This window comes from Diceros bicornis, chromosome 19, assembly GCF_020826845.1.
Source record: "Diceros bicornis minor isolate mBicDic1 chromosome 19, mDicBic1.mat.cur, whole genome shotgun sequence".
In the NCBI taxonomy this organism is placed as follows: domain Eukaryota; kingdom Metazoa; phylum Chordata; class Mammalia; order Perissodactyla; family Rhinocerotidae; genus Diceros; species Diceros bicornis.
The window spans coordinates 45837266-45857731 of NC_080758.1; the positions used below are offsets into that span (position 1 = coordinate 45837266).

The 20466-nt window shown below is 47.4% G+C and overlaps 1 protein-coding gene across 1 annotated transcript in view; it reads left to right on the forward strand.

Annotated features, from left to right (window-relative positions):
* SLC24A3 (solute carrier family 24 member 3) overlaps positions 1-20466 on the forward strand; it is a 476071-nt gene that overhangs the window by 57306 nt on the left and 398299 nt on the right. The window contains exon 2 of the mRNA XM_058563309.1: positions 7334-7462. Coding sequence (XP_058419292.1) covers positions 7334-7462 — 129 coding nt within the window. The remainder of the gene's footprint in view (positions 1-7333; positions 7463-20466) is intronic.

The window sequence follows — 20466 nt, forward strand, 5'->3', positions numbered from 1 at the left end:
TGCCTGGAGGAGGAACTTCCCTTTGGAAGCAGCGGGGGGTGCTATGTGGGCGCCCTCACCTTTCCCTCAGTCTCACATCTAGACGTGCCTTGTTTTGCCCGACAGCTATGGCAGAATCTGCATTTGGGGTCAGCTTGGACTGTTGGCTCCTGCCTTTGGGCAGGGTGCTTTGGGCAGTGGCTTGTTTCCAAGGCCACTCTTGCAGGGGTTTGGCCAGCCTGTCCCTTCCCACGCCCAGCCTCTTCTGGCTGTGCAGGGGTGGGTGTCAGGAGAGAAGGGAAGGCGGGGATTTGGGCGGGGAGTAGAACCATAGCCCAGCCTCTTTGTTCTCCTCCCATGGGTGAGTTTGCAGGGGGGCTGGTAATGCGGCCAGTCTCCCTGGATGCAGGACACGACTGAACACCACACGTCCCGCAGCAGAGCCTGGAGCCCAGCAGCCCACTGTGTGCTTCACCCTTCTTTTCTCCATCTGAGGCCCCTGCTTGCCCATGCCCCTCAGCCCAGCAGCCATGGGCAGGCGCCATTCCCTACGTCTCGCAGTCTCCTTTTGCGTGTCACGCCGGGAGAGCTGCCCCTCAGGGCCTGGGAGCAGCAGCTCAGACTCCAGTGTGCCTTGTGCAGATTCCAGCTCCACCGGCCTGAGAGCCTGCATTTCTAACCGGCCCCAGGAGATACCCATGCTGCTAACCGACCACCCTGTGCAGGAGGCCTCCAGAAGACAGGGCGTCAGCGGACGTGCCTGCTTCAGTGGGCAGGTGGCTGGGAGTATCCCTCTTCCCCTCTGAGTGAAAGGGAGGCCCATCAGATGAACCTAAAAATCTCTACTTTCAAAAAGGTTTTCCTCTTGAAGTAGAGGTGTTGTGCCTTGATCCTGAGATAGGTTTAAATTCAGCGTGAACGGTGCTGCCTGTGATTGCCGTGTCTTAGTTGCAGTGCATGCGAGGGAGAACTTGACCCAGCACCCTGGGTTCTCAGAGTCCCCCGCCCACTGCGCAGGGTGTGTAAACGGCGAGAGAGAGAAGCTATGTGGGGTGCGTGGCCTCTCCGCAGCTCCGAGTTCTCTGGATCTGCCCTTCTCTGTCTTTCTAGAAGCTTTACGGCAATGGAGGGGAACCAGTGCACAGCCCGGAGGGCTTCTTCCTTTCCTGGCGGGTTTGGAGAGCTCGCAACCTCCCCACAGTTTGTGCTCCTTTCCAAGGACCAAGAACAGTGCAGAGACATGCTCTTCTTCCAGCTGGAAAATCCATGTGAAAATCCACATGCAGAAAGCCAGCGCCTCCAGTGCTCTCCCTCTTGACCCACAGAGGGTGAGAACCACTAGGCTCACCCTCGTGAGACCCTAGGGGTGGGGTCAGGAAGGGGGCCATTTGGAGAGCAGTGCTGAGGGACAGCTTCGCCCCTGCTCACTGAGTCTGCAGAAGGCGGTCTGCTGGCTGTGGGCTTATGCAAACCCAACCTCCGACCCCGGGGTGAAGACCCGGGGCGCACAGAGTGGAGACAGCTGTGTAAACTGCGGGTGGGGTATTTATAGCCTTGGTGAGGAGCGCTGAGCCAGCCTGGAGAGCCAGAGTCAGTCACTGCGGCCATTGGCTCTGTCTCCTGTTCTGTTAACTGAGGTTTTGGACACTCTTTCTTCAGTGTTGATTGAGACATTCCAAGACTCAGTTTCCTCATCTGCAAATGGGGGGCTGTTGCCCTGATTCTTGGGGTGTTTCAGAATGGTGACTCTCTTCGTTCCAGTTTTCAAGAAGAAATGCAATATTCCAGTTCTCAGGGAGGGGAGAGTTAACACGACCTCTCAAAGGGAGCCTGCTGACCCATGAGGCCACTTCCCCTGGGCTCCCAGAGCTCTGGGACAAGGTGGGATGCGCATACCTGGGCTTTGGAGTCAGGTCTGGGGTTGAGTCCAGGCTCGGACACTTAACCCCATCAGCAACATCAGTAAGATGGTCAAAACTCCCTGTGAGGGCGTGGAGTGAGATGGTGTAGGAAGGCTGCTTGGCACAGAGGCAAGGGGCACGCAAGATACTTGTGATTACGTTCCCGTAAACCCACCCACTGCTGCCTGGCCACATGTCTGAAGGAGTTAATCCCCTCCTCAGAGAGCAGATAGCACCACCTCTCCGCTGGGCCTGGGACCAGTACTTGGGAAGGGTGGAAGCCCTGTGGGACAGGGGTGCACACAGGGGAAAGTGTGTTAGTCTTAGGGTGAAGGCTGGGACCTGGGGCACCCAAGAAAATCCATTATCGGTGTCAGAAATCCTTGGGCTTTTCAAGAGCCAGTCACAGGGAGGAAGAAGGGGAGGAGGGTAGAGAGAGAGAGAAAGAGGGAAAGAGAGGGCCGGGGGGAGAGAGAGAGAGAGGGAAAGAAAGCAGTAGAGTAGGAGAGGGTGAGCACACAGCTCTGTAATGGAAACTTGGCACCCAGCCTCCACTTTCTTTCCTTCCTTAGTGCGTGTGGCTTGAGTCTCTGTTGAGAACTTCTTCCCCTTCCAGCAGGCACCCTGCACTATCTCCATGGCCCACTGCTGTCCCCTGTCTCAGAGCCTGCTGTCACACACTCTGCCTCAGCTGGGGGCATGTGACATGTGAGCCTGCTGCCTCCCTCTTCATGCCCCCCACCCCCTCCACTGACTAATTAGGCCAACATGCAACTTCCAGGGCCCGGCAGATGAGGAGCCAAGAATGCAGTGGTCAGGGGCCAAGTGTTTTTGTTGACATTGCTCAAGTGTAGCTTCGCGGAGCAGCCTCTGCTGTAGCAGAGAAGTCCAAGGAAGCTGGGATATGAGTGAAGGGAGAGCAGTGAAAACACCAAGTATAGGCACCTCTTCAAGACTCCTTTGCCACCTTCTGCACCTCCTCCGTAAATCCAAGAATATAACCCTTCATGTCATGACCAATGGGACCAGCTTAGTCTCTAAGAAATCCACGCTGAGCTGAGCGTCATGCATCCAGTGGGATTTTAGAACCATTATCTTTTTTTGTTTGTGATGCTTTCATGGGATGATGCTCGTGCCCCACCACTGTTCCTAATAGTTTCTGGGGAAACAGCCTTCTTAGAAATAGGTCCAGTGAGACTGTCTTTACCCCTCACCTATTGTAAGGTGCAGACTGCATTGTTCATCTGCCTGACTATAGTTGAATAATGCAACCAGATAGATTTCATCCTCTCCAGGGCTCCACCAAGAATGTGGCCTTTGGGGGTCACCAGACCTGGGTTCAAATCCGCATTCTGCCCCTCTTTGCTCTCTATATGACCTTGGGCAAGTCTTTCAACCTCTTTGTGCTTCGGTTTCTTTATTTGCAAATGGAGCTAATAGTTCAAAATAAGACTGTTGTTAAGATGAAACATGGTGAAGAATGGAAAGTTCTTCACACACAATAGACCCTCAGTAAATGGAAGCTGTGATGACAATTAAATGGTAGTTGATGTGGTCATGGATTGGCTCTGATTTTAGGCAAATCACTTCTACTCTGACTTATTTACTCCAAAGGTAGGTTGACCCTAGACCCAACTGTCCCTTCCTACCTCACCAGGAATTTTGTGAGGGCAAATGAAATGGGGTATAACGTTGTTACACTTGGTTCTCAGTGGGAAGTAAGGGAATGCAGTGCTTTACTTTCATCATTCTTACTTTCTCAGACTCTGGTCTCTGCATTAGTATAATTAGTGGTCAGTGGTCAAATATATTTTTGTTGAGATAAAAGTTTGTAGGTTTTGGAATCCAGAGGTGCTGCCTTACTAATCTCTAATTCTTGAAGATATTGAATCATTATGTTAAAAAAATCCTCTAATTTTCTGCTACAATAGCTGGCTTTATTTTTACCTCTCTTAATTGGTATTAGCTTTTCTCTCAGAATTACAGAATCATGGAAACTTGGCCTAAGAAAGAACTTTGGAAGTCAATGGAAGGGACACAGTTGCTTCTTTGCAGATCTTTGGAGTCTTCCTGAGCATTAGGATTGCAGTACCACAAAGTACTTCTCTTTGACCCAGCTTATAAGAACAGCAGAATGGCCAATCTTTCGGTCCATAGTACAACTCTATCTCTGGATCCCATGCAGGCTGGCAGATGCCGTTGGTGTCCTGCCTACATCACTCTCTGCTTACCCCTTCAGTGTGCACTGGCACTGTCCAACTTTTAGCACCTACATCTCATTGTCTCAGGCCTTTTTCTGGGCACCAGAGCCCACATTGGACACCCACGTGGCAGGTTGGAAGCGCCAAGGAATTAACATTGCCTGGGAATAGCCTTCGACCAGTGGCAGACCAGGAGTAGGTGGATAAATACCCGAGCTCTCTCACCCCTTGGGTGCCTGAGATACATGTCTACACTGGCCCCCATAGCTTTCCAGAGGGATCAAGCTCTGGTTTACTCATTTTGGCAACTGGCTTGAAACACACCCTCTATTGGCTGGCTCCCTTTCCCTGTCCCATTTCCCTATTCCCCCTACAGGTGCTTCCTGGCATCACCCCCCACCCCTTCCCATATAAACCACTTGTGCGCAAATCCTCATATCAGGGGCTGCTTCTGCAGAAACCCAGCCTGAGACAAATGAGATGTCTTTTTCTACACTTTTAGATCATTTATGATAATATAGTGTTATATTCACATGTTAGGGCTGCTTGTTGGATTTTAAGGCCACTGACTGTCCTCACAATTTTGGCTAAACAATATATGTGCTACCATGTAGGTTTTTATATTTCAGAGTCTGAAGTTATTGTTTATTCTAGTTAGGCTCCACATTCTATATTTTTTTGGGGGGGAAATAAACATAGGGGCTGTCCTGGCTAATATGCATAAGTTGTGATTAGATATCTTGATAATTTTACATCTGAGAGCAGGTTCCATTTGACTGAGGAAGACCTTAATCCATGAGCTGCTGATATTACTGGTGAGATGCCCTTGACAAGCATTGTGATTTCCAGAAATTTCCATTAGTCTCACTTTATTCATCAACGAAGTGGGAATAATTATTTTGATATGTACTTACTGAGCGTCTTCTGTGAGCTAGCAGTGATTAGGTGGTAGAGAGACAACAGTGGACAAAGCAGACAATGCTCGTGCTCCCTCTTTTTTTCCTGAGTGGTGTCATGAAGTTCAGATTCAATAATGAAGATGAAATCATTTGGGAAACTGTGAATCACCATGGAAGTAGAGGAATGGGTATGATGACCTTCAGAATGGGAATGATTGACCTTCAGCTCATCATTGACCATTTCAGAACACCACATTGATGTGGCTGGGTGGGTGATTTGGCCTTTTGTGGAGGCCACTGGTTCCACGAATTAGGCCCTTGTCATGTGTTTAGATCCATTTTCTGACCACAGCAACTCTGGACAATCAAGAGGTAGCCATGGCCTTGTGTCACATCTTCCTGTGATGCCAAGCCACTAGAAAGAGCCATCTTTGCTTGCTATTCCCATCTACCAGTCACCCCATGATGTCCATCTGTCCTTTCTTTGCCTTTGTCTTACTTGATTTATCCATGGTGGTGAAGGCTATTGGTCACTTTTTCTTTTTTGAAATTCTCTTTCTGCTCACCATCTGTGACATCATTTGCCCTGCTTTTTTTCTCCCTTCCATGATCCTTTGCTGAATTTTTTGCTCTATTTGTTCTCTGAAGGCATGTCGAGTTCCCCACGATTATGTCTTCGATTCCCTTCTCTTTAGCCACCTCCCCTCCCGCTCCGGGAGACGCCATCCATACATGTCTCATACCCTTCCCTGTTCGCTTATGACTCTCCAGACGCTCTCTGTAGCTTAGCTCTCTCCCCCAAGGGATCCCCCCGACATTACACAGGCAGTGCAACTCCCTTTTGATGCTCCATGGACACTTCAAACCCAACATGTTTTTGACTGAACGTACCACAGTCACCCCTCCGATATGCTCTTCAGTCTCTCTTCTTTCTCCTGGCACTTCATCCCCACAGCCGTCTCAGCTGGAGACCTCAACACTGTTATATGCTCATCCCCCGATGAGCATTCAGTGGTTTACTCTTTCCTTGTTCATGCCTTCATCTTGTTGATCGAAATCTTGCTATGTGGTGTTCACTGGCCTAGGTTTTGGGGATGTTGAAATGTTGTCTTAGCTTGGCTAACCCCTGGAGGCAGGTCCTGAACATGTCTTCAATTGCAGATTGTTTATTTGGGTTCAAGGACATACTGGTACAGAAGTAGATGCTGGTGAGCTGGAGCCAGTCACACTGACCTAGTGGACCTACTTGTGCCCATCTCTTCCTTAATCCATGTTCAGTGAGGTCATATTGGTAGCTTAAAATTGGCCATAATGGTAATATTTGCACCACGGAAATTGGCCAACGGCTACGGACCGGGACATATTCCCCCAGAGAGTTTATTGTTAAACATTTCTTTGCATGTTATTGGGAGCGGAGAATTAAGACAGGGAAGGACAGTAGCCAATAAAGTGTGCTTCATGGGAGAGTTACACTGTAAACAACTGGAGCATCATCCCAGTTTGATTTGGTGAGCTGAGATTTGGAAAACTCTGGAATCCAGTTTAGCCCCCTTATCTGCGGGGGATACCTTCCAAGACTCTCAGTGGATACCTGAAGCCATGGATAGTACAGAACCCTATATATACTATATTTTTTCCTGTACATACATACTTATGATAAAGATTAATTTATAAATTAGGTGCAGTAAGAGATTAACAACGATAACTTCTCTTTGGCATATCTGAATTGCCAGCAATCACCACTCTTGAGCTTTGGGGCCATTATTAAGTAAAATAAGGGTTAACTGAACCCTTATTTTAAAGCACTGCAGTTGATTGATAACAGTTGATTGATAACAGAGATGGCTGCTGACTAATGGATGGGGAGCACATACAGCATGGGTATGCTGGACAAAGGGATGATTCACATCCCAGGTGGGACGGCGCAAGATTCATCACAATACTCAGAGCAGCGCAAAATTTAAAACTTATGAATTGTTTGTTTTTGGAATTTTCCATTTAATATTTTTGGACCACGGTTAACTGTGAGTAACTGAAACCATGAAAAGTGAAACTGTGGATAAGGGAGACTACTGTACACACCTCCAAGTCATCCCACTGGAGCAGTGAGGTTTTTATACACTACTTCTACCATTCATTGGCTGAGGGCTGCCTCGTTGGGCCCAGTAGGATCAGCAGCCAGAGGAAGCCCACAGGCAGTTAGAGGCAGGATGAGTGAACTACAATGGTAAGCCCTAAGGGAGTCTAGCTGGGGCTGAGCAAATGATGGCTGATTAGGGCACTGGGCACCCAGGTTGGTAAAGGCCAAAACCCAGCTGTTAGTGATGTGTGGTTGCCATCTTTTTCTCCCCAGACCTCGACTTCATGGACCTCATAGGGGAGGACAGACAGTGGACGGTGGGGAGGAAGTTAATGCAGGTGAACGACACTCTGACTTCAGAAGATGCAGGACTCCGGAGCAGCAAGAACTGCACTGAGCCAGGTAACAGCGACCGCCGTGCCGTGGGCAGTGGCTGCCATTTTCTCTGGTTACAGCTAAGGAAGAGCTGGATGCCATGAAAACCCTTGAGTCCTAACCCAGAGAGATGTTAAGGACTTTGAGGGCAGGTGTCTAAGAAACAGAGGTGACATCCCAGGGGACTATTCAGGTGTGTTTCTACCTCTGTATTCTTTTTCTAGGGCAGTTGGGGAAAAGGTAAGTCAAAGTCAATGACACTCCTGATTCCGTGCTGATACCAAATGTGGATACTGGTGTTGTCAAGTGGGAAATGGAGTCAGGAGCAAGATGGGTGAGGAGGTTCTGTGGCCATCTTCACTGGAATCCTCTCTGGCTGGTTTTTAATCAGGAGGCTTGTTTCTGTTGCAGTAAAGACACAGGGTTTGAACCAGATCCTCACCTATGATGTTGATCTTGGAAGGAGTGAATATTCATTTATCAGCTGTTGTATTTGATACCTATTGTGCCTTTCCTCAGGGAGATACAGAACATTTTATCTCTAATATTACTAACTTAATGAGAAAACAAACACAAAGGGAATCAAGGGGACTAGGAATTATCAAGACTCAGCTCACTAAGTCTCAGGAAACAACAGGTACCCTCTGGACAGAGGAGGGCCCTGCTAATTCAGACCACAGGTTGGCAAATTTGTCCCGGGAAGGACCAGACAGTAAATATTTGGGGCTTAGCAGGCCATGTACCATGTCTATAGTATATTGAAAAAAATTTTTTATAATGCTTTAAACATTTAATAACCATTCTTAGCTCACAGTCTGTACAAAGATGTCTGTGGGATGGGTTAGGTCTGGGGCCGCACTTTGCCAACCTTGGCTTGGACTTCTCAGCTTTCTGGGACTTCCTTCCTACCTGGTGGCAACTTGGGCCTCACGTGTGCCCCTTTAAGGGCCCAGGAGCTCGACAGCATATGGATCCTACTTCCAAAGGCCTGTCTGATTTTTAGTGTCATCCTTGAAGAACGTAAATAATCATCACTGCAGCCCAAAGAACATGAGACCTTTGAGTATAGACAGTGTTTTGTGAAGTTGTGTGTCTGCTTTTTTATGAGAAGTTGGGTAGCAGTGCCATTCTCCACCATACCGAGGATCCTAACAATCAGCTCCCCAGCAGAGCTGGAAAGAATTAAAAATAGATTACCGCCCGCCCCCCCCACCCCCCTGCAAAAAACAAAAAGCCGCACAATCCTATGTAATCTTTGTTGCTCAAGTTGGAGAATTCAAAGGTTGCTGTGGCTGTTATTGAATGCTCTGAAGGAACACTCTGGAAAGGTAATGAAGCCCATGGGCAGCGACATGAGCTAGAAATGAAAACGGGCGTGATGAGTCTGAGTGCCCGCTGAGTGGACAGAGCCGCGTGTGTTCTGAGAGTGGTGCGTTATGGAGACCTGGCCTGTAAGGGAGCGGCAGGGATGGTGTGGCTCATCACTGTGCTAAGAACCCTGTGTGCTGAGCTGGTCTAAGAGCCAAATAGTTTTCAACATCTTGCTACAACTGGTGGCCAGATGGTGACTAGGATGTTAGAAGACAGGAAATACAGTATTAGGGAGCCCAGGTGTCACCTTTGGTGGGAAAGAATGGAGTCAGACACGATACCATGACCATCTCTGGGATATTGGGCCGGTGGTGATGGGGGGCTTCTATTCCCTGTTGTTGGGATTGTGTTTTGGGGGAGGTGGTGCCGTCTCTCTGTGAGTGGCATTGCTCACTCAAGGTATCAGGAAATGCCTTTCTCAGAGTGACAGGTATAGAAGAATAAAGCACATTAAAAACCATTGCAAGAGAGGAAATGACTCAGACCTGAGGTGGAAAAGATGTCCAGGTTTGTAAAAAGAGCACAAGCCCAGCACCCGCTGGTGTTGGAGCGAGGACACAGGGAGAGGGAGGAAAGGAAGGGCTTCAGGAGGACTGTGGAGGAGCAAAGGAAAGCTCGTCATGCTGTGGAGAGCTGGCTGAGAAGAAGGACCTGGCGAGGCATTCTTGATTTCCTCGTCTGTGGACTCTGGGGGCTGGGCTTGGCTTCTGGGGCCCTTGACTCTGAACCAGATTCTATAAGGAAGATGATCATGCCCGAGACAGGAAGGGTCCTCTTCAAATCCTAACACCCTGAGAGTCCGCCTGGAGCCTCTGTCCTTCACGAAGACTGCTTTGAGCACCCCAGACTGCTGTGACCACTCTGTTCTCTGAATGTTTTTGGTACAAAACAATTGGACATGTCTCCAATTACGCTGTTCAATATGGGCATTCAGTTGCAACTTAAATTCAAATTAATTCAAATTAAATCCAATTAAAAATTCAGATTCTCAGTTGCACTAGCCACGTGTCAAATACCTAATAGCTGCATGTGGCTAGTGGCTACTGTATTGGGCAGCCTAGACCATAGAATAGTTCCTTCATCGCCAAAAGCTGTATTGGACAGGCAGGTCTAGAACTTCCATTTGTCTTTGGACATATCTCTTGTTTTTCCAGCTCAGTTACAGACATCTCAAGGATATAGAGTGGATGTGTAAATCTGAGAGCACCGTCTCTTACCTGGGTCTTGGGGTCACATTCACCTGGGTTTGAATCCTAGCTTAGAAGCTATGGGCTTTGGGCAAAATAGTCAGGTTCTCTAAGCATCTCTCTGCTTCTCTGTGAAATCGAGATAATCATTCTGACGTTTCATGACTGCTGTGAAAATTGGTAATGAAGTAATAAAGTAGGAACAGCTTAGTGCCCCGTGTAGGATAGCTCTACAGTAGGAGCTCGCTCATGAATTTCCCACTGTCTGCTGGGGGCGGCCACCCCTCCGTTACAGGAGCGTCATGGAGCTGCATGCTCCAGCCCCTGCTCGCGGGGATGGGCAGATATGGCCTGTCTGGTTCAGTCAGCAGGCTGCTTCCTCAGGTGGCCCAGGGCCGGGCAGTCAGCCAGTCAGCCAGCTGGACAGAGAGCCTCAAGCACAGGAAGCTTTGAAGATCTCGCCTTGGTGATGAGCACAACCGCCTATGAGGAATCCTCTGTTTCCACAAGGTGATCAAAACATTGCCACAGACACACAGGACTCCCAGTTGCCTTGGTGCTCTTTCCAGAATGCTGTTGGAAGTCTGCTTCTCAGACTTCACTAAACAGATGTTTTATGAAAGAAAGCTGTGAGCCAAAGCAATCGTAAGGTCCTGACTTAGAATTAAAATTTAAAAGTATTCATCTTCTCTACTTCTAACTTACTGTAGGGTGAGAGGACCAAGCTTGCATGAGCCCAGGGTGAGTCCATTCACAAAACGTTGCCCAGTGTCCCTTAAGAGGTCAAAGCGGCCCTGCATGCAATGAATATTACTTTTGCTGGTTGAATGTAGCGGCGTCTGCTCTCAAAGATCTTAAATGTAGGGGCTAGGAAGTGAGCCACATGGTTTCTGGACCAGCTTCCTTCCTATTAGTGATGCTGTCAGCAGAGCGTTAGTGTACTTACAAAGATGACCATGCATTAGGGTTACCTCTCTGCTTGGAGGGGTGATTATTCACACAGGAACCTGAGCGTTTGGGGTGCCAGCGTGTGCCTTGGTCATGTGTGTAATGGTGCCAGAGTCACGGGCAGGAGTTAATTTGGCTCTTGTCATAAAGTACACTTGGTGCTACTTGTGATGTCACAGGTCTTCTCAGACTGTGTTCAGAACCCCTGGCTTTAGATGCCATCAGAGTAAGTAGAGTAGATTCAGAGACTGGAAATGGAATGACCTCTCTTCTGATTGTATTCTCTGTTTGGGTGTGGGGCTGGTTTGCTTCTCAGATGTCCATTTCCTCACCTATGAAATAGACCTGCAACTGGTTTATTCCTTATATCCCTTCCATTAAACAAATCCAATAATTCCAAGAAATTTCAAGAATAGAGATTCACAAAAACTTTCACCCCGAGATGCCATTGTTCCACTTCCCTTGATGACTTCTTTGTGTTTGTGAAACTCCGTGTCATACCTCAACCCTCTACTCCCTCTGCCCCTCACACTCTCTCCCTTTTCCTCTCCTCCTCCACCTCTTCCTCCCCACCTCCACCTCCCTCTCTACCTCTCTGAAAACCAGGGCCCCAGAGCACCCACCCAGGGGAAGAGCAGGATGCAGGGTGCCCGTTATCAAGTGGCAGTGCTGTCTGTAGTTGGTGTGGCAACATTAAGATGGCACATTCCTCGTGTGACAGCTGCCAGTTTAAAAACATGTTGCTTTATACATTTTGGATTGTTTTTAAAAAATGGCATTCTTCCCCTGCCCCTCAAAGACGTGGTTTTGGTGGAAATTTGTAATTTTTACCTCTAGAACTGCATGAAAAAGACTTACCTCTGGGCTCCAATTTTTCTGCAATTGTTATGCCCTCTGTGAATTTTTAAGGTTGTTTTCTTAGCCTGACACTGTCAATTTCATCTGGAGCCTGGAAACATATTGTTTTTTGGCAAATAACACTTGAAACTGTTTACTCAGATGACCTATTAAGTGAAATTTAACTTTGAATAAATTTGATCTACAGAAAAGTAAGTTAGCTAAATGTAATGTTGAGGGTAGTGGACAACTGTAGCAGAAATGAGTTCTTTGTAATATTTGTATACTTTGCAGAATTGTATTTATACACTTTGCAGTCTGCCTCCAGAAAAATCTATCATCTTTTGGTTTTTAGCTCTTTGATATTTTAAGGAAATGAGCTTTTCCTCAGAGTGCCTCTTTCAAATAAACTTTGCAAGAAGGAAACTCTTTAAAACGATAGCCTTGGCATGGGCTCCACTCTGAGGTTGCCGGAGCTTCTTTTGATAAAGGGCTCAGCTCCTTCTTGCTGCCTGGCGTAGTTGGGTCTAAGCTCTCTGGAGATGGGAAGACACCGTGGGCCTGTGTTGCAGGACCAAGGAGAGGCTGGCAGGGCCCTGACCCTAAGGGGGTGTGCCAGGAGTGTTTGCTGGATCAGGCATTTACTGGAATGCCCAGAAACCACATGTTCTAAGAGTTGAATATGAGTCGTAATAGAGGAGGGAAGCCAGAGGCCTGTACAAGAGACGTGGTATGGGGTAAGTCCAAGGGGTGAGTGTGGACCTTGAACAAGAACTGGAGGCCAGATACAGATTGGCACGCAGGGTAGGCTGGTTCAGGGTGCAGGTGAACAGAGTGTCGAGATCCTCCTGTTTTTGAGTTTAAACCATAACATCAGGGTCAGCTGGTTTAAAATCACAGGGCTGGGCATGACCAGTCTACAAAGCATAAAAGGTCCAAGTCACTTTCTTTTACATAAAAAAAAGGAGACCAGAGGGGATGAACAACCTACCCAAGGTCACAGGGCTTGTCAGAAACAGAGTAGAGCCTGCCCACTACCACACATGGATAGTCAATGCATACTGATAATTCGATAGAAAATCCGGCATTTGCATGATCTAGAGCAGCACTGTCCCGTAGAAATACAGTGCAAGCCACAGATGTAATTTTAAACTTTCTAGTAGCTACATTGAAAAAGTAAAAAGAAACAGGTGAAGTTAATTTTTTTTTTTGAGGAAGATCAGCTCTGTGCTAACATCTGCCAATCCTCCTCTTTTTTTGCTGAGGAAGACTGGTCCTGGGCTAACATCCGTGCCCATCTTCCTCCACTTTATATGGGATGCCGCCACAGCATGGCTTGCCAAGCAGTGCGTCGGTCCGTGCCCGGGATCTGAACTGGTGAACCCGGGCTGCCGCAGCAGAGTGCGCACACTTAACCGCTTGCGCCACTGGCCCGGCCCCCAGGTGAAGTTAATTTTAACAATGTATGTACATATTTTTGTGTGTGCAAGGAAGATTAGCCCTGAGCTTACATCTGTCGCCAATCCTCCTCTTTTTGCTGAGGAAGATTGGCCCTGGGCTAACGTCTGTGTCCATCTTCCTCTACTTTATATGGGACGCCGCCACAGCCTGGCTCGACAAGCAGTGCATTGGTCCGTGCCTGGGATCCAAACCTGTGAACCTCAGGCCGCTGAAGCGGAGCATGCGAACTTAACCGCTACGCCACTGGGCCTGCCCCAATAATATATTTTATTTATCCAAATATATCCAAAATATTAGGAATGACAAATTTCAGTCACCTCAGTGTTTCCTTGGGTTTGAACCCAGGAAAGAACTAAGATTTTTTTTTAAAAGTCTTAAAATCTATACTTTATTGTAGCAGCTCATAACTTTCACTACCTTCTCTCTGCAGATGTGGTTTTCATAATGATTCACATAATAGCTGTTAACATGCTAAAGTGGAACAGATTAGAAACTCATTGTGATCTGCTCTTTAATTCGTATCAAATTCTTTACTGAATTAGTGAGATAGGGTAATAGTAGCTGCTGTAACAGGTAAGTCCTCCAGATTTGGGGATTTAACACAAAAGAAATTTATTTCTTTCTCATGTAAACTTCTGGTCTGTGGGTGGCCCTTTTGCAAGAGGTGGTCCATGGACTCTGGAGACTTCCATTTTAAGACTTTCCCATCTTCACACTTGCTTCCGAGGTGGCTGTGCTTCTCTCCTTTGAGAGAAAGGAGCATGGAGGATGTGCCTAGCTGAGTTTGATGGACTAGACCCTCACCCCTGCTCGCATGCCATTGGTCAGGGCTCAGTCACATGACAACTTCTAACCACAGGGGAGGCTGTAGCATGCATCTTAGCAGAATGCCCTGGAAGAAGGGAAAGTAGATTTGGTGAATAGCTAGCTAGTCTCTGCTATATTATTTTCCCCCAAACTTGTTTCTTTTTGAAAAACAAACCTCAATTTTGCTTTATTCTTATCTTATTACAAAAGCAGTATACTCCCTCTATAGAAAAATCGTAACCCAAACTTACATCTTCTGAGGTTGGCTTAGCTCTTGGTTTAACCTTTATTATTTTTACCTTCGGAGGGTTGCGAATGAGATAGAAATTGTCCTAGTTGTGCCTCTTCACAAATTGCCTCTTCACAATTGTCTCTTCTTTGTAAATACAAGAACCTTAGGAAAAATAACAAATGTTTGAATATGCACGAAGTCATTGGCAATAATGTGGGAAGAGCTTGGGTTCTAGAGTAAATCCCAAATCCCAGTTCCATCTCTTTTGACCTATGTGATGCCAGGTGAGTTTCCTAAATTCTTTGACCCTCATTTCCACCATCTATAAAATGCAGATGAAGATGCCCACTTCACAGAATTGTGGCAATCATGAAGTGAAGTAAGCTTTGTAAAACAGCTGGAACCTCAACTGTAGTACATGTTAGTAAACTGTGACTACGTTATCTTTGTTATCAGAAACATAATGGAGGGTCGACTGATGGCGATCATTACAGGGAGTTTCCCACCTGAGGCACATGAGAACGCTGTGAATTAGGAAGATTGTTTTAAGGATGGATAGGTTATTTAGTGTAGTTCAGCAACAGTGCAGCATTCTTACAGCTGCGCGAAGGAGACGTATCGAGGGATTAACTAGGAGATTTCTGATTAATGCCGTTTTCTGGCCTAAGAGGCCACTATGTAGACAAACAGGATGAAATAGAGAGTACAGGAGTTTTTACTTCACACTAAGGAAGAGTTTAAAAGTCTCAAGCTCAGGGAGGAAAGGGCCAGATGCTATTCATTTCTTTTAGCTTCGACATCCCTTAGGACTTTTTTATTGGGGCATTCTTTAAAACTCTGTTCTTTAAAAGCAACCCAGGCAGCCTAACCCACTGAAAGCTGCCTGGAATCTTCCTGAAACACAAGTAAAGGATGATAAGCTCTGCTCTTAGATGCTTTTGTGGGCCTCTTTATTTGAAGAGAATTTAGACTTTTCAAAGCATTTGCACATTCATTAGCTCGTTAGAACATGTTTGGCCCTTGGAACAAAAAAACCTGACGGCCAGGAGTGACTGTATTGTTGATAGATAAGTTAGACTGACACCAAGGCAAGTCGAGTTAGAGAATTGAGAATTCATAGTCATAAATGTGGAGAGAAGCTTAGGGATTATTGATTCCAAACCCTTTTCCTTTAAGCCAGAGCTCAGCAAACCGTGGCCTCAACCAAATCTGGCCTGTTTATGGTTCTTGTAAATAAAGTTTTATTGGAACATGGCCACACATCCATTTATGTATTGTCTATGGCTGCTCTTGCTCTACGAAGGCAGGGCTGAGTAGTTGCAACACAGACACAGGGCCTGCAAAGCCCAAACTGTTTCCTCTCTGACCGTTTACAGGAATGTTTGCTGCTGCCTCTGCTCTAGGCCCTGGGACTGGTGTCTCCCGTGGCTTGGAGAGGAGGTTGAGGCAAGAAGGATATCCCCTCTTCCCTCTCTGTTCTTCCTAACCCTTCCCCCAGATGGTACCTGTACCATATTAAATATTTGTAATATCACTCCTGGGCTGGGGGTCTGTGACTCAGGCACCCCACTCTCCCACTCTCACCCCACACATAGACACACAATCAGAAACCTTCAACATCTGTCTGTCCATGTGTTAGGGATTTGTTTAAAAGAAGAAGAGCAAATGTTCGCCCCCTAAAAATGCTTGAAAACTACTGATCTGGACTAACCCCTTGTTCTAGAGCATCTGGGTGGCCAGACCTCCTGTATGGTTTTCCTTACACCTTGGAATTGCTTCCCTTTCGTGTTAGAGGGTGAAGCATCCACGCAGGGTTGGCCTCGGGGCCACATGCAGACAGCTTCCCCAGGGCTGCGCTGCAGACAGCCCTGGAGCAGTGAGCAGTCTCACGTGTGTGTGGAGGCCATGGGCATTGGAATGCGGTGGCTGGGAACACTTGCCATGGGGTCATCTCAAGGGTCAGCCGCCTCTTGGCCCCAGTGCACTGCTTGGCTGCACCCGCATGGCCTGTGACAGTGATGGCCATTTATTCCTTGTGGCCAAGGAGCAAACGTGGCCCTGGCTGTGTCTCTAGCCCTATGGGGGTTCACTCTTGCCTGGCCCCCCACTCCTTAATCATTTCTGGAGCAGCAGTGCGCTCTCGGTGACTGGAGGGTTCTTTTCTTGAATTACGCATTCAGAAATTATCTTGTTCCACAGATAGTCTCATTTCACTGATGAAGCCAAACCTGAGGTCAAGAGGCGTGAAGTGGCATCCATCTTCAGGGTCCACCTCTGGTTGGCAGTAGAGTGAGGTCCAACACTTGGATTTCCCGACTCTCTCGCCTCTGGCCACAAGGCTGGGCTGTGTCCCCTTACCTAGTTTGTGTGTGGAGTTGGCCTTAAGTCACATCTGCAAATCTGGGTTGCCAGGGGGTCACTGCTCTGCCCTCACCTGAGTGCTCTCAGGTGCCGAGGGCAGCGGTTCTCAGAGTGGGGCAGACCCAGCAGCAGCAGCCCTGGGAGCTTGTCAGAAATGCACATTCCTGGGCACCACCTGCAACCTACTGGGTCAGAACCTCTGGGAAGTGGCCCAGCCATGTGGTTTTCACAAGCTTTCCAGGGGCTTGTTGGGGGCACTCAAGTGTGAGGAGCCCTGGCTTAGCTCATTGGAATCACGGCAGGAAGGTTTTCAAGCCAGGCCCCACCCCAGGCCAAGGCTACCCGAGTTTCTGAGACGGGAGCCAGCCATCAGTGGTTTGAAAGCTCCCTGGTGATGCCAGGGTGCAGGCAAGGTGGAGACCACATGAGACCACCTCTGTGCACTGGTCGGCTCTGGAAAGCTGGCCCTGGGATCTGGCCGAGGGGAAGATAGCTGGGCCTACAAGCCGGTCAGAAGCCTCTCCTCCTGCCCCTCAACAAGCCCACAGGCAAATTGAAGACACCAACCCTGTCTTACTGTACGTTTCTCATTCCTTCAGCTTTCTTTGTGAGCCACATGGACAGGCATTCGTTTTTAGACTCCATTTTAGGGGTCCCTGGGTTTCTTCCTGGCTATCTAGGATTTCTAGTCTTCTAGGTTTCCCTGGATTTCTTCCCCTGAGAAACACCAGGACGGAGTTTCACCCTAGCTATATTGTAAAATGTGTGTATACAAGAGTCAGGTGGGAACGTTTCTGCCACGTCCTATCAGGGGGTTTAATCTTGCCTTCTAGAGCTCAGTTGGTTGCCCAGCGCTCGCTTCTCCCACCCACTCCCTCTCTCCTTCTCAAGACACCTGGGCTGGCAGAGGTACAGGGCTGACCCATGGGCTGACCATGGGCCTCAGGGCAGGGCCCTGGGGCTCTGACCACCTCTCCTTGCAGCACTCTGATCCTGACCGGAACACTCCCAGGCCTGGGGTGGACTCCGGGAGCTTTGGGGTATGGTGAGGCCCAGGGAGGGCCTAGCTTCTCTCCCTAGAGGCTAACGGCAGCTTTTCCAGGCCTCAGACCTTTCTCAACAGGCTCTGAGGAACAATCTGGGGCAGTGTGGCTGAGGGCTGTGTGGAGGGCGTGTCCAAGTTAACCCACAGACCGCACGCTAGGACATCAGGCACCAAGCCTATTGCTTCTTCTACTTAGGGGGGGACTCATGGCCAGTGGGCAGGTGGCCACACCTCCAGTTTGCATACCCTGGGTTAAGGTCCCATCTATGGGACCTAGATGTTCACATTCCACCTTGGGGAGTAACTTTAAATAAGTACATTTCTGGATTATCATAGTGGTGCTCCTGAGGTTCTTTATATAGTGTTAAACCATTGGTTTAGCTGAAATTTCTATAATAGAACAATAAAATCCCTGAATTAAAGATTAGCAGCCTTTTTTAGAAACCGACTCAGAACAAAATGGATGTGAGCCCAGCCCGGTGGCTTGTCCATCCCGGCCAAAGCTTTTGTGCACAGAGCCCAGCCTGGGCTCCCCAGCCCTGAGCCTGCACTGGGACCTCAAGGCTCACCCAGTTGCCATGCTGTTCAGATCAGGGACGCTGGGCAGAGAAAGGGAAGAGGTCAAGCTGCAGACTGGAATAGACGCCTCTGGAAGGAGCAAAGGACTGGGGTCCCAAGAGTCAGGCTGGGCTCATTTAAGCTTCTGTTACCTCAGTTGCTGGGCATTCAGAGTAGCTACCTTGCCTCGGGGTAATTGGGACAACCAGAAGATAAGGGCTATTCACATTTTATAACGTAAAGCACTTCTGGGTAGGGTTTGGGATGTGGACAGGGTCCTGCAGACCTGGAGAGAACTCCTGACTTGGACACCTATGGGCTGTGGGACCCTGGACCAGTCATTAAACTTCTCAAAGCCTTAATTTTCTCCCCTGTGAAGTGGGGATAATTCATGGTACAAACCGAAAAGATTGCCGTAAAGTCAACGGAATTAAATGTGTAAAGTACTTAGCACACAGCGCATGCTCAGCCTGTGAATGGATGCCCGTTTCCCGAGCACCCACTCTGTGCTGATCCTAAGGGGTCTCTCAAACAGGGCCTCAGTTAGTTCTGCATGGGAGATGGTGATTATTATTCATGTACTGATTAGGGCATGGGGATTTCTACTCTAGGAGGAGAGTAAAATGAATCTGGCATGTATTAATATTATAATACCTGGGGGAAAGTTAGAATATTCTTAATTGTCACAGCCTACGTGCTGGTCACATGAACAGCCTCCCAGTGGATCTTTCTTGGGGACAAGGAATTCCACTTACACTGAGATCTTGTTGATCTGCCTTGGGCAAATCCATAGGAAAATCACTGATGATGGGAATGTTGGTCTTTAGGCTGAGCGTGCAAGTTGGGTGTCCAGAATTGGTATCAGCGGATGAAGAAAGAGGAAGTGAAAGGCAGTGAGAAGGTGGAAAAGAAGTGGGGCTTGTTCTGCGCTCGATTCTGCCCTGCTTTCACCATCGTGACTGCCGAGGTGCAGGTCTGCCCTATGGACATGCCTTCAATCAGCTCATCTGAAAGAGGTGACCCGTGTTCCACGGGTACCTCTCCTGCCATTTTCCAGAGACATGAAGTTTCCTTACTGCCTGTGCCATTTTAAGCACAAATACTGGACCAATTTATTAAGTTAAATTATAATTTAATACCAAATTTAAAGGAAGGAAAGTTGTAACACAGCTGTACCTAGCCCTCTGTCAGGTGTTTTTATCCATTGACCCTTGTTTCATGCAGAACATGGGCTGCTTTGCAGGAATCACTTTATGTTTGTGGCTCACAAAATGATATTTCTTTTAACGGGGCCTAGGCCAAGTAACTTGGTGCCTGGTGGCTCTGCTTAGTGGTTTCTGGGGATACAGAGTCTCTCAGTATCTGCCATTATGAATCTGGAATTATTGTCCTGCAAATGCCACAATTTCATGTGCTATTTATTTTAAAAATTTTGTGTCCTCCTCCTGATCTAGTCCCAACAATCTTGCCTTTAGGTACTTTTTATTGTTTTTTGCTCTAGCATTTTATTATGAACATTTGCAAATATACAGAAAAACTGAAAGAATTTTATAGTTAAACACCTACAGACCCAGCACCTAGGTTCTCTAATTGACATTTTACTCCACTGTTCTTGTCACCTGTTTATCCATCTAGTCAACCCTGTATTTGTCCATCCATCCATCCATCCATCTGTTTTATTTTAGTGGATTTCAAAGTAATTTGTAGAAATAAATATACTTCCTTTCTCATACTTGAGCATGTACAACATTAACTAGAGTTTATTATTTGTTTACTCATCTTCTTTTTGGGTAACATTTACATGTAATGAAGTGCACAAGTCTTAAGTGTACCATCAGTGAGTTCTAACATATGCATACACCTTATCAAGATATAAGATATACTATCATCCCAGGAAGTTCCCTCAAGTCCCTTCTCAGGAAATCCCCAGCCCAGCTCACCCCAACACAACCACTCCTGTGATTTCTATCACCTTAGATTAGTTTATGCCTGTTCTAAAACTTTAAATATACATGTCATACAATATGTACCCTTTAATGTAAGGCTTCTTTGTCAGCACACTGTTTTTGAGACTCATCCATGTTTTTATATGTAGATACACCCTTGACTATACATGCACACATACATGTAGACAGACATCTGTGCATGCAGATTACACATCCACAAATGACAAACTTTCTATGTAAATGTAAATATGTTGGGTGTTATTTCTCTCCAGGAAATG